The 12,284-nt window shown below is 34.3% G+C and overlaps 3 protein-coding genes and 1 pseudogene across 4 annotated transcripts; 1 reads left to right on the top strand and 3 right to left on the bottom strand.

Moving 5' to 3' along the window:
* Positions 1–302: 302 nt before the first annotated feature.
* On the bottom strand, positions 303–1,016 carry H03G16.7 (uncharacterized protein). The gene is made up of 3 exons (NM_001373590.3): positions 781–1,016; positions 517–734; positions 303–468 (listed from the first exon to the last, which is right to left on the bottom strand). Exons 1-3 carry the CDS (start codon positions 1,007–1,009, stop codon positions 466–468), a joined length of 450 nt encoding a protein of 149 aa, NP_001360779.1. The 5' UTR covers positions 1,010–1,016; the 3' UTR covers positions 303–465.
* A 118-nt stretch (positions 1,017–1,134) lies between these two features.
* On the bottom strand, positions 1,135–1,839 carry H03G16.5 (MT domain-containing protein). The gene is made up of 3 exons (NM_001373591.2): positions 1,605–1,839; positions 1,466–1,539; positions 1,135–1,294 (listed from the first exon to the last, which is right to left on the bottom strand). Exons 1-3 carry the CDS (start codon positions 1,822–1,824, stop codon positions 1,283–1,285), a joined length of 306 nt encoding a protein of 101 aa, NP_001359609.1. The 5' UTR covers positions 1,825–1,839; the 3' UTR covers positions 1,135–1,282.
* A 1,531-nt stretch (positions 1,840–3,370) lies between these two features.
* fbxa-96 (F-box domain-containing protein) lies at positions 3,371–5,405 on the bottom strand. The gene is made up of 5 exons (NM_078101.4): positions 5,342–5,405; positions 5,126–5,290; positions 4,486–4,569; positions 3,795–4,437; positions 3,371–3,735 (listed from the first exon to the last, which is right to left on the bottom strand). The coding sequence occupies exons 1-5, from the start codon at positions 5,374–5,376 to the stop codon at positions 3,511–3,513; spliced, it is 1,152 nt and encodes a 383-aa protein (NP_510502.1). The 5' UTR covers positions 5,377–5,405; the 3' UTR covers positions 3,371–3,510.
* A 3,611-nt stretch (positions 5,406–9,016) lies between these two features.
* On the top strand, positions 9,017–12,186 carry H03G16.3 (annotated as a pseudogene). Its single transcript has 10 exons — positions 9,017–9,390; positions 9,624–9,973; positions 10,019–10,077; positions 10,186–10,400; positions 10,456–10,494; positions 10,545–10,727; positions 11,027–11,178; positions 11,480–11,722; positions 11,766–11,898; positions 11,970–12,186. Coding segments are annotated over exons 1-10 (1,965 nt in total).
* Positions 12,187–12,284: the final 98 nt, after the last annotated feature.

The following is a 12,284-nucleotide window of genomic DNA, read 5'->3' on the forward strand; positions in this document are numbered from 1 at the left end:
GTCAACCGCTTTTTCTATAAATAAATCATCATTGTAAATTACTAAATAAAAAAAATTATCGCATAGTCAGATTCGATCAGACGGAATTGAGTTTATTGAAGAAAAAAGAAGAGACGACTGCAACTCGAGCAGGTACTGACTGATTCCTTGAAAGTTCTGGAATCTTAATTTCTTTGCTATTTTATTATTTTTGACAACTTCCAGCCACCCTTCGTTAGGGAGAATCGGAGATACTTGTCTGCTGTCTGTGAAATTTGATGAAATGTACAGAAAAGTATCGAAGCAAGTATATTAGTTTGGTGTTTTCAGTTTTAGAAGTTTATTCCAGAAACGGAAGATTGTTTAGACCACAATATAACGTAAGCATAGTAGCAAAAATGATGTAGAAAATGTTGCTACCATTTAATTGAAAAAAATCAAATTTCAAAATCCAGATTCGTTGATATCGTTTACCCAACCGGCTGCTTACTGAAACATAACAATTATTAATTGTGAAAAAAACTAAATGGATCTTACATGTTTGGCTTTTTTGATTTCAGAACTGCTTTCAATGACTTTACGATTCAATCTGCTTGAGCGTCTAACACTGTTCATTCCAGAATTGCCAATGTTCGGAATTGGAGCTGCTTTTGGAGTAACAACTACTTGTGTGTCACTCGATGAACTCTCTTCCGATTTATTGCCCAGATCGTTGTCTTGAGCAAATGATTTTGTCGATTCAAGCTCTTCAAAAGCTGAAAAGTCTAGTAGATAATTAAAGTATCCTTCAAAACGACTCACCTTTGTTTATAACACCTTTTTGTTCTTGAGATGTTTCGAGATCTTTTGCTGCTATCTCGAGCAAACGATGAATAAGGTTTTTATACAATTGAATTGTTTCACGTAATGTATTCTTATGATTTTGATTGTTCTCAAGCATCGCTTTGTATTTGTCGATCAATTCCTCTTTGTTCTGGATAATCAAATGCACACGTGTTCCCAAACGCAATAGATTCATTGTGTCATCCATCTTGAAAACCTAAAAAGAATTTTATTGCTGTGTATATTATACTTCAATTTTTAACTTTACGACACAAAATATATAAATGTATGTAATGACGTGATAAACGTTTTATATGAAAAAGTAAAATTTTAATTGACAAATGAATATTTATTTTTATAGAGAATTCATTAAATTTTCTTATAACAATTATTATTGAATTATCTGTGTAGTTGAAAAAAGTTAACTGAATGATGTTCGGATTTTATGCTTATAGTTTGTCCTTCTCTTCATGGCCAGTGGTTACTTTGTCATCTGTAAGAGTATAGTGTTGCAAAGCTGAATTCTAGTTGAATTGCCGTATTTGTCGGTTATTTTCAGTAAAAACTTATTCAATATCAATTTTCACTAATCAATTTTTTTTTAGCTATTTGAGAGTTTGTAATATTACAGCTTTTTGGTTATAGATAATTTTATAAAACTTGCCTTCATGCAAGCATTGCACAATGTTTTCACGTCGTTGGATTGAGTTGGAAAATGCTTTGCAAGTTCTTCAACTACTGTAAAACTGTTTTTTGTGTTTCTATACCAATTGTAACCTACATATTTCAACAAAAAAACGTACTTCTTACTTTCTTTTTTGATATTTCCTTCATATCTTCGTTTACTTTTAGTAACTTGTCAGCTATATTTTGGTGAAAATCAAGCTCTGCTCTCAATGCTGCTATTTCGGCGACGTCCGCCTCCTTTTGCTGCTCCAGATCTTCGATTTCGACATCTTTTTGACGATTTATTTCTTGTAAGTCCCCAACAAGAGCTTCGACATAACCAACTGGTACGTTCATAGTTATCTGAAAATTAGCAAATATTGCAAGAAAAATGGTCAAAGATATTGTTAAGAAGGTTCATTTCTTAATCTTTATGCAAAATTCATAGATAGATTGCAAAATGCGCTAAGGATCACAGTTCACAAATGAGTTCAGGATGGCTGGGGGTACATTCATTATTCTTTACACTTATTATAAAGGATGATAATACAACATGGATTAAATATGCTACAAATGATGTTTTAAAAGCAAATAAAAAATGGATAAAAAAGTATATCGTCTCGATCAAATGTTGTGGGATAGACCAAGAGCATTTGTAATGTTATTGAATGCATGAGTCACAGTCACAAAGCAATTTTGATCTGGCATAAGACATACTGTGTTTCATTTTTTGAAACTATAATATTTCCAAAAACAAAAACTATCCCAACCGAAAAATGCATAATACATGCAAGCTACAAAAAACAAACGCGCTCCGTTGAACAATTTAGACCCAACGCGAAACTTGAATAGAAGTCCCAAAATCGTGAACACAGAAGTAAAAATTTCACATGACACTGGCAAATAAACACAATTGAAAAATATAATATACATAGTTTATCATACTTTGTGATCATTGCACAGTTCTATTCAATTGGGATTGAAAGAAGGAAAAAATCATTCAAAATTGGTTGAATAAATTATGAAATGATCCGTTCACAGATTCCAAAACAAAAAATTGGAGACCCAGAGATAAACCATTTTTAAACTGATGGAAAATGCCAATTGTGATCATACAAATTAGTAGTGTAATGAAGACACACAAATGAGCCGTCCCTTTAGTCAGTACTGTACCAACTGCACGCATCTACTCAAATGTCATCATGACAATGCAGTTGTGAATACATTTAGTAGGTATAATGTGTATACGTAACAACAGACGAGCAACAGCTGGAAGGGTGCCAACAAAAAACTGTATTGGGTACTCAGGGTGAGCGGCAAAAAAGAAGGAAATGGCAAATGGGAGTGCAATGTAGCAATTTGTGGAAACCTTAAAACTTTTCATAGTGACACCATTTGAAAGTCAAAACTCGAAAATTAAATGTTTCTGAGATTATTCTTAGTTATTGATTTAACAAAAAATCAAATTAAATAAACATTAATTGAGGGAAATTATTTTAACTTTTTTTGAGCATGAAAACTTTTGGAAGAAATTTTGCAATATTCTGAGTATGAAAAACATTGAAAAACTATTTTGGCTTCATACTCAAAAATATTAAAAATTTGCTATTTCGATGAATACAAAAATTATCGCAAGAAAATGCTATATCTTTCTTATCTGTTATCTGGTTATACCTGTTTTTTCTGTGGAGCACGTTGGCCATCTATCTCGTTCCTGTACCGTCTTGGCAGCCCTTAACCACGAGAAAAAAGTAATTCATTAAAGCAACTTTAGTCAGATAGTTCAGAAATCTTTGCTTAGCAGTCATATTATAAGTCATTCATTTGATAATAAAGGCATTTAATTTAAAAAAGAACAAAGAAAAATGAGTACTTATAACAAAAGACCAAGGCAAGGTGCTTTTTGTAATTTAATTATGTTTATTAAAATTAGAAACGACAATAAGAAATGAATCTTTCAAAAAGTAAGTTTAAGCAGTCCAGAAAATAACTAAAACGAAAATCTAGAGAAATATAATAATATGACAAAAACCAGAACAAAATTCAATTTGAAAAATAACAATCTAGTGAGAGGGCACTCTGCGGCAAATTCTCATGCCGAATAGTCAACTTTCTCTTTGAGAATTGTATCTCATAGTTCAAGTACTTCACAGTATTTATTTCTTGAACTACATTTCTGTGGCCAAAAGCAGACGCAATGTAAACAGTGTCAAGAGCTGCAACACTTTGAAAAACCATCGCTGAAAGTTGATTCGGCTCGGAGATTAGCTGAAAGTTGATGTTATTGTAGCTGGATCCTTTTTTGAATTTTTCCGCTAATTACTAACCTTTTTAATTTGGTCAATATCTTCTACTGATGATTGATCTGGCCTTAGTGACAAAACTTTGAAATTCGAAAGATTTTGGTAAAATCTAGTGGGCAAATACTTGCAATACAATTTTAGATATTTAGCGTTCTTCCAGTGGTTAAGATTAACAAATTCGTTATACTCCAGCAATTCTTCGTCATGAAAGTGTAAATCAATATGTTTAAGCTGGTCAGCACTGCACAACTTCAGAAATGAAGCAACTGCCTTGCATGTCCAGAATCGAAGATATATTTCTGTTGGGGAGATGTTCTCGATTTTTCCCACAAACAGTCGGCAGAACTTGTCATGTTCATCCGGGCTGCAGTTTTGGAAGTCCAGCTCAACTTTGACAAGGTCATGTTTAGACCCTTTTATCATGTTGCAGAAATCATTAACAGCCATCTCCAAATGATCTCCTCCAGTGACTTCTTTTTCGTCTCCCCGTGCTCCCGTGTCGCATTGCACATAACAACTGCCATCTCGGTTTTCATAGTTGACTGTGAATGGTTCGATGAACAACATCACACATCTTTCGATAACGATTAATTGTGCTTCCTTCAATTTCCATCCAACTCGATCAACCGCAATTTTAAAGTGTCTACACATATTTCGAAGGTGAAGTCTAAAAGATTTTCAGAATTACACCAACAACATTTCAAGTTTTACTGACCTGTCTGCCAAATTCAAGTTCTCGAAAATGTGGAGGAGTGCCACAATTGGCATTTCCGAAAAAACTGGCAGTTCCACGTCAGAGCTGAAAAAAATAATTTAGAAACAATCATGGATGCATCTCAATATGGGTTGAACCTTACTAGGGAGTACTTTTTTGTGTCCAGAGAGTAATTAAATGATATGTTTTCTGAAAGCTTATAATAAATACCGTATTTCCTCTAGTCTTGCAGCCTCTAATAGTCTTGCAGTCTCTATTAGTCTTGCACCCCTATGGGTCAATCAAAAATTAGTCTTGCATGCAAGACTAATAGAGAAAATACGGTATATATTTTTAACCATAACTCTCTGGATACAAAAAAAGACACCCTCAAAGTGAAAATATTGTTTGGGGTACATTGACTACACAGGCACATACATTTCAAATGTTAAGATGCCCTTTTACTCGTGAGAGTTTTTGGCAGATATTTATTTGACATCTCTGCCGCAGTTTTCAATTCAAATTCTAACCGAAATCATACTTAGATTTAAAAAAAAATCACCAAGGAATTTGAAAGCTACCAATTTCTCGAATTGTCGAACTTTTACATTTAATTTTTTTATTATTACTATCTGTTCATATTCTTATTAATTTGACTAACCTTTTCCCGATCTTGTAGTACGCTACATAGAACTCTCGATATGTCTTCTCGCTGCTTCCAAATTCTTCGCAAAAACTCAAAAAAGCTTTCTTGACGGAATAACCTTCAGCATATATGTTTCGGATGAATTCCTTGATAAGCTTCTCGTCAGTTATGAAAATTTTTCTTTAAGAGTTGAATTTACGGGAAATGTTTACTATACTACTAAAAACTTACAACTTCGCAACATCTTCAACCAAACTTTTCGACATTGCTGGATTATACAAGGGGTTCCCTAAAATTAGGTTTTTCATAATAATATTTATTCATGGCACAAATAGCAACATAAAGAGAACAATTGTAGGAGGCCGAATATGAATAAATGGTAAAATGGAAGCGGCCCGACAGAGCCGTTTGCAAGTAGGGGGGGAGAAGGAATATACATTAGAAGTTAGATAATGAGTTATCTACAAGCGATATGAATTTTACGGAGGGAGAGAAAATGGGGAGAGTTGTGAACTATGGAGTTCCAAACAGAAATAGCTATAGAGAAGAAGTTGTTTATTTTGGGGAAGAGGTTGGTGAGGAGCATAGGACGACGTTTAGAGGAAGATAAAATCACAAAGTTTTTGATACCAGGAAAATGTGTTTCACCGGTGATAAATCTACACATAATGATAAGTTGGGATTTTAACCTGAGGGAGCGGGTTGATTGTAAATTGAAAATTTGTAATCGGGTACTATAAGATTTAGAAAAAGCTGTAGAAGTTTGGTGATCGTTTTTCGATTTTTAAGGAATGTTACAGCGTTGGAGTACTCTTTTAGAATAATATTTAAGGGTAGCTCCTAAGGTACTGAAAAGCTTAGGATTGAATGGAGGGGAGTAAACAACAGATGCATATTCTAATATTGGGGAGATGTAGGTTTTATATAAATTGGTGTAAAATTTAGGGGAAGAGGAAGAGAAGATTTTGAGGATCTGTCTGGCCCTGAGAAGAGCAAGGGATGAGACTCGATTTATATGGGATTTGATGGTCAATTTATTATCAGTAGTTTTATTATCAGTAACATATTGAATAAAATTTTGAAAACTCATTTCAAATTTTTAAAAAATAACTTTTCGATTTTCTAACAAAGAAATGAACGTCTTGAGAAACAAGAAAAACCGAAAGCAACGAATAGATAATTTCACACATAGTATTATATCACACCATGCATATTTATGACTCATAAACCGCCGCAGGTCTTTTCTGCGTCTCGAATTCTAATTTCTACAGAGGAAACTGTATTCTTTTTTTTTGAGGAAAACATCTATTATAGTTTAGCATACAGTTTTCACATTTGAAATTTCGATTACATCATTTGATTGATTGATATATTTTTTACACGGTATTGCACGATTTCGGTAACATGAGTTTTTGTGAAAAGATTTAATCTGTCTGACCCAACTAATTTAATGCAAAAACTGTTTCACTAGATAAATTTTTTAATCTTTTTTTTAGATCAGATTTTATTTACAACTTAGGTATATTTTGAAAACTGAAAGTTATAAGTATTATTATTTTGTTTATTTTTAAATTTTAAGAGAAAAATTATGAGTGTTTTTCTTACTTAGGCTCTCACTTCCTCCGTGCCTCTTATTTAACAAAACGCTGGTTACACTCTGGTTATTTTCGTGTTTATTCCATCTCCAAATGTTTATTTTTGTTCTGTTCATCTTGTTCATATCTTGAAGTGAAAAAAAATCAATCATTATCTTTAGAAATCTGTGAGTGAGTCGTTTTCTACTTGCCGCATAAATCCCGAGTACATTGGTACCCCCTTATTGCATATTACATTTCTAATTTATACTTATACTTAGAATTGCGCGATATTAAATTATTTTGCTCTTTCCATTTTGATTTATCACAGTTATACATGTATACATACATACTCGCATATATAAATATCCTAAATCCTCCTATTATCTCGAATTGATCCTCTTTTTTCTTTTTAAAGTGTACCAAAGCAGACTGAATCTTCTTACACCTTGTTTTTAAGCATATACAGTGCTCCACATAATGATACGGCCACCCCCAAATTTTGGTATAACTCAAAACTGGGTTGAGATAGCAAAACATAGTTTCTTGTGAAAATGTTCGCTATACTAACTTGCTTTCAGATAAGTATTGGAAATATACCTGAACCGTTCGTAAAAAAGAAAACCATTTTTTCATGAAAAACCATATTAAAAAATCCACAAAATGATACGGCCACCCTTGGTTTTTGTTTTCTTTTTTCGTTTTCTTTGCAATTTTTTGCTAAACGTTAAGTTTCATGTTCGTTTGTGTTTTTACAGCTATGTGGTCGTGGAATAACTTTAACTGACTACGAAAAAGGACAAATTGTGCCAAATTATCTCAAGGCTTCTCGAATCGTCAGATTTTTCGTGATTTGAAACTTTCGAGAGATATGATCACTCGATATGCTTCCAATCCTGCCGCTTATTGCACAAAAAAGTCTTCTGATCGCACACCTTTTCTTTCTGTCAGACCCAAGCGAAAAATCGTTCGTCGTACATCCAATTGAACAGTGACTTGCTCGAAAAGTAGGAGCGAGATGAACCTGGCAGTGTCTGTTGAGGCCGTACGACATGTTCTTTTGAAGTCTCAGTTTAACAAAAGACGAAAATTAAGAAAGGCTCCATTCATTACCAAAAAAACCGCCAAAACCGTATTCAGTTTGCTAAAATCAGTCAGGGAACTAACTGAAGACAAGTGAGGATTACGGTATAATCATTCAAGCCCAGTTTTTGGTTTCAGTTCATCTTCAGTGACGAGAAAAAGTTTAACTGTGATGAACCAGATTACTACCGTGATTAGTGGCACGATTTGAGAAAAGAAAAGATGAACTGAAACCAAAAACTGGGCTTGAATGATTATACCGTAATCCTCACTTGTCTTCAGTTAGTTCCCTGACTGATTTTAGCAAACTGAATACGGTTTTGGCGGTTTTTTTGGTAATGAATGGAGCCTTTTTAATTTTCGTCTTTTGTTAAACGGAGACTTCAAAAGAACATGTCGTACGGCCTCAACAGACACTGCCAGGTTCATCTCGCTCCTACTTTTCGAGCAAGTCACTGTTCAATTGGATGCTCGACGAACGATTTTTCGCTTGGGTCTGACAGAAAGAAAAGGTGTGCGACCAGAAGACTTTTTTGTGCAATAGGATTGGAAGCATATCGAGTGATCATATCTCTCGAAAGTTTCAAATCACGAAAAATCTGACGATTCGAGAAGCCTTGAGATAATTTGGCACAATTTGTCTTTTTTCGTAGTCAGTTAAAGTTATTCCACGACCACATAGCTGTAAAAACACAAACGAACATGAAACTTAACGTTTAGCAAAAAAAATTGCAAAGAAAACGAAAAAAGAAAACAAAAACCAAGGGTGGCCGTATCATTTTGTGGATTTTTTAATATGGTTTTTCATGAAAAAATGGTTTATCTTTTTTACGAACGGTTCAGGTATATTTCCAATACTTATCTGAAAGCAAGTTAGTATAGCGAACATTTTCACAAGAAACTATGTTTTGCTATCTCAACCCAGTTTTGAGTTATACCAAAATTTGGGGGCGGCCGTATCATTATGTGGAGCACTGTATATTCTTTTATATTTTCATTCATTTTGGCGTTTTAAAGTAATCAAATAATCTTTATTTTTAGAAAAATTCAAGAGTCTAATTTTTTTTAAATTTATATCAAAGACTATTATATCAATTATTTATATCAAAGACTTCTTCACTCAATTTTTAATTTTATACTTCATTAACTTTTTTAAAACCTTTTTTGCCTCTTTTTTCCTTTGTTCACATGTTCACTACAATTGTTCGTAAATATCAGCGGTTTTAACAAAGTTTAACTTTATTACAGAATGAGCACCAAAAATGTTGTCGAAAATGAAAATTTGCAACTGAAGGCTATGGATGAAAATATTGAAGAGGAAGACGAGCAGTTCTTGGCTGCGTCAACAGAAACTGCTAGGAAATTGGAGGATGATCGTCAAGGGAGAGAGGAAAAAGACGACATGCAAACCATGGTGGAGCCTATTGAAGAAATTTTGAAGAAAAAAGAGGCGGTCATATTGGAACTGGAAGAGAAAAATCTGCACCTGCAGAATGTCAACAATATGTTGAAAATCCGAATCCATCAACTTGAAAACGCCGCAAGACAAGAAGAGCAAACGGAGCAGATCGAGCAACATATCCAAGTTGTGCCAGAAGACCAGGATGGTTGTTCTTCAAACAAGTGAGCTTTAATATTTGAAATTATTTCAATTAGGGAGCCTGCTACTTAAAAGTTGATTCGAGTCGTTTTGAAAATGTTTTCAAATTACAGAAAAAATAGACTGTACTGATCAAATGCAACTTAAAAAAATTGAAAACTTTAGAAATCTCCTATTTAACACTCGGTTTTTTTTTTAAATTTCATGTGTTGTCAAAAAAATTGTTTCCAGTCAATTACAAAATTCGAATTTTCAGCCAACAGGACACGAGCCAAGGGAATAATCGGGAGACGCTTGGAAATATCATAAAGAGCAGAATGGAAGTTTCTCAACCCGCAATTGGAACCAGAGAATATCCCGTTCCATATTCTAATGGCAATTAGCGGATTGCCATTTCCACGGTTTTGCATGAAAACCGAAGTTTAGTATACATTCAAGGAGCACCTGGAACAGGAAAAACGTACACACTCACTCTTCTGATCAGCTGTGCCGTCAAGTTGAAAAAGCAGATTGTAGTGCTCGCGCCGACTTTTGAGACCTTGGAAAACATCAAAAATATGGCAACACGGACAATGGAAAAGCTCGGCATAAAATGTAGTGACAATGGTGAGTCAAAAAGACCTTAAAAGTTGTAAAAATCTTTTTTTTTAGTTTTCATGAGCACGTCCCAATACATAAACCTAATCGACACTGAACCATTGCAAAAAGAGGTTTTTTCAAACATAGCTGGCCTTATCCTTGTCAGGGCCGGAGCTTGGTTACAATGAATGCTCAGAAAAGAAAAAAAACTATAATTTCCGTAAATTGGCATTTTTCAGGATATGATTGGAAATGTTCTAGTGGTGCTTGCAACGATCGGTGCTGATTTTTTGAATTTTGTGGCCAAACAAGAAGCATTAGATCCAAGCTTTTGTATCATCGATGAAGCCGGGCTCGTGATGGCATCAGAAACATGGCCGGATGTTTACAAATCGAAGGGATTTGTTATTGCCGGGGATCCGAATGAGCTTTTCCCACAAATATATAATCATGAGTAAGGGTTTTCGTTTTTTTTTTTAATTCCCGCCAAAATGTTTACTTCTCTTCAGTAACGGAAACGGATTTTTCAATCAATTTTGTTGTTTGGAGTTACTTTTCTTTCAATCATCTGTATCTAAAGATTTCATTTATTTTCCAGACAGAAAAGGCTTGAAACCCAGGTTTCTATTTTGGATTGCATCAATGAGAAAACAGAAAATTTGAGTCCGATTATTCTTGACACTCAGTACCGCAGCAATGAGACAATCATGGCATGGTCAAATGCTTGCTTTTATAATCCGAAAGTCAAAACTGATTTCAAATGTGGATCCCTCACTCTAAGGTAAAATATAGTTTCATTTGTGCAAAAAGGGGGATAGCTCAGTCAGTAGTGGTGACCGCTAGCAATCTGGAGGTCACTTTCAAGTCCAGCCTCACCCCCTAGGTTCACCCAGCCTCTATTGAGAAGTGGAGCAATCCACGACTGGCTTATTGGCCATAGTCACCGGTTAGAACGTGGCTCAAATTATAGGCCAGTGGGAGCACCACCAGGCAGTGTACCTGTCTTCCAGATCCGCAGTGCATAGCACTTAAAGAACGAATCGTCCTTTAATCATTTAATCTTTAAATCGACATTTTCAGATCTTTCTTTAAAGGATCAAAGTTCAATCCTTTATTCCACCCGTTTGTTATTGTGGACACATCTTGCGAAAAGGAAATGGAAAAACGGAATGAGACCTTTGAGTATTTGGTGTTTAACAACAATAATGAAAATGAAGGTTACGCTAATGTCGGTTAGTCACCTTTAAATTTATGATCTAAAAATTTGAAGAAACAATTTAAAGCGTTTCTAGTTTACTATTAACCTTTAATTTGCTTTATTATGATCAACATAACTATATTATAAGCATTTAATACAAATCGAAAATTGATTTCCGGCAGTTTAGGCATGCAACAGTTTAATAATATGTAGAAAAGTTTCGAAAAGTATAGGCACATTTTTCTCCAAATATTGATCCTCCATTAGTTTTTTGAAGTAAAATTCAACAGTTTTTGATCTTTAAATCCTTCTTTAACGGTTTACAACTCTTTCAGCTGAAGCAAAGATCGCCATGCACCACTACAAACAACTTCTTAAATTGAAAGTTCAAGCTTCTGACATTGCGATCATCACTCCGTACAGAGGCCAAAGCCATGTTGTCAGACAAATGATGAGAAAATTCGCCAATGAAGAATCGCGTTCAGATTGTTTTGACACTCACGTTGGAGACGTTGATAAAATTGTAGGAAAAGAGTTTGACGTTGTCATTTTCACTATGGTTCGATCAAACCCAAAATGTTTGTTTGATGTGTTTTTCATCAAAAAAATGTATTATTTCAGTGGACATGGGAAAAGCTGGTGACCCCCGTCGACTTCATGTCATTATTACAAAAGCAAAGAAACATTTCATGTTCATTGGAAACGGATTTCTCCTTGCCGAAAACAACATGAATCATATTAATAAACTGTTTAAGTATGTTCTGTTCCATTCCAAATTTCAATTATATTTTTCTTTTCAACTTTCGAGATCAGAAATTCTTGCAGCATTTTCAATAGCCCTTGTATCGGAATTCGCACTAATCGTTTCAACCCGAACAAAATGTTCGGTCAAGATGAACATGTCCAAAACTCAGTTGAAATGTGCTACGGGCATAAGTTTAAGTACTTCATTGAGTACAGTAACGATGGCAAAATGCTCGATTGGTGCAAACAGAAAAACGAAGAAAGAGATCAAGAAATTAGACAACTCAACAATTGTTGAATACCATTCTGAAAGTAATAGGCATCTCCGTCGTCAGAATTATCAAGTTTGTTTTTTGTGTTTTTTTTGTTTTTCAATGCGTTCTTGTTCTATCTCAT

This window comes from Caenorhabditis elegans, chromosome X, assembly GCF_000002985.6.
Source record: "Caenorhabditis elegans chromosome X".
Taxonomy (NCBI): domain Eukaryota; kingdom Metazoa; phylum Nematoda; class Chromadorea; order Rhabditida; family Rhabditidae; genus Caenorhabditis; species Caenorhabditis elegans.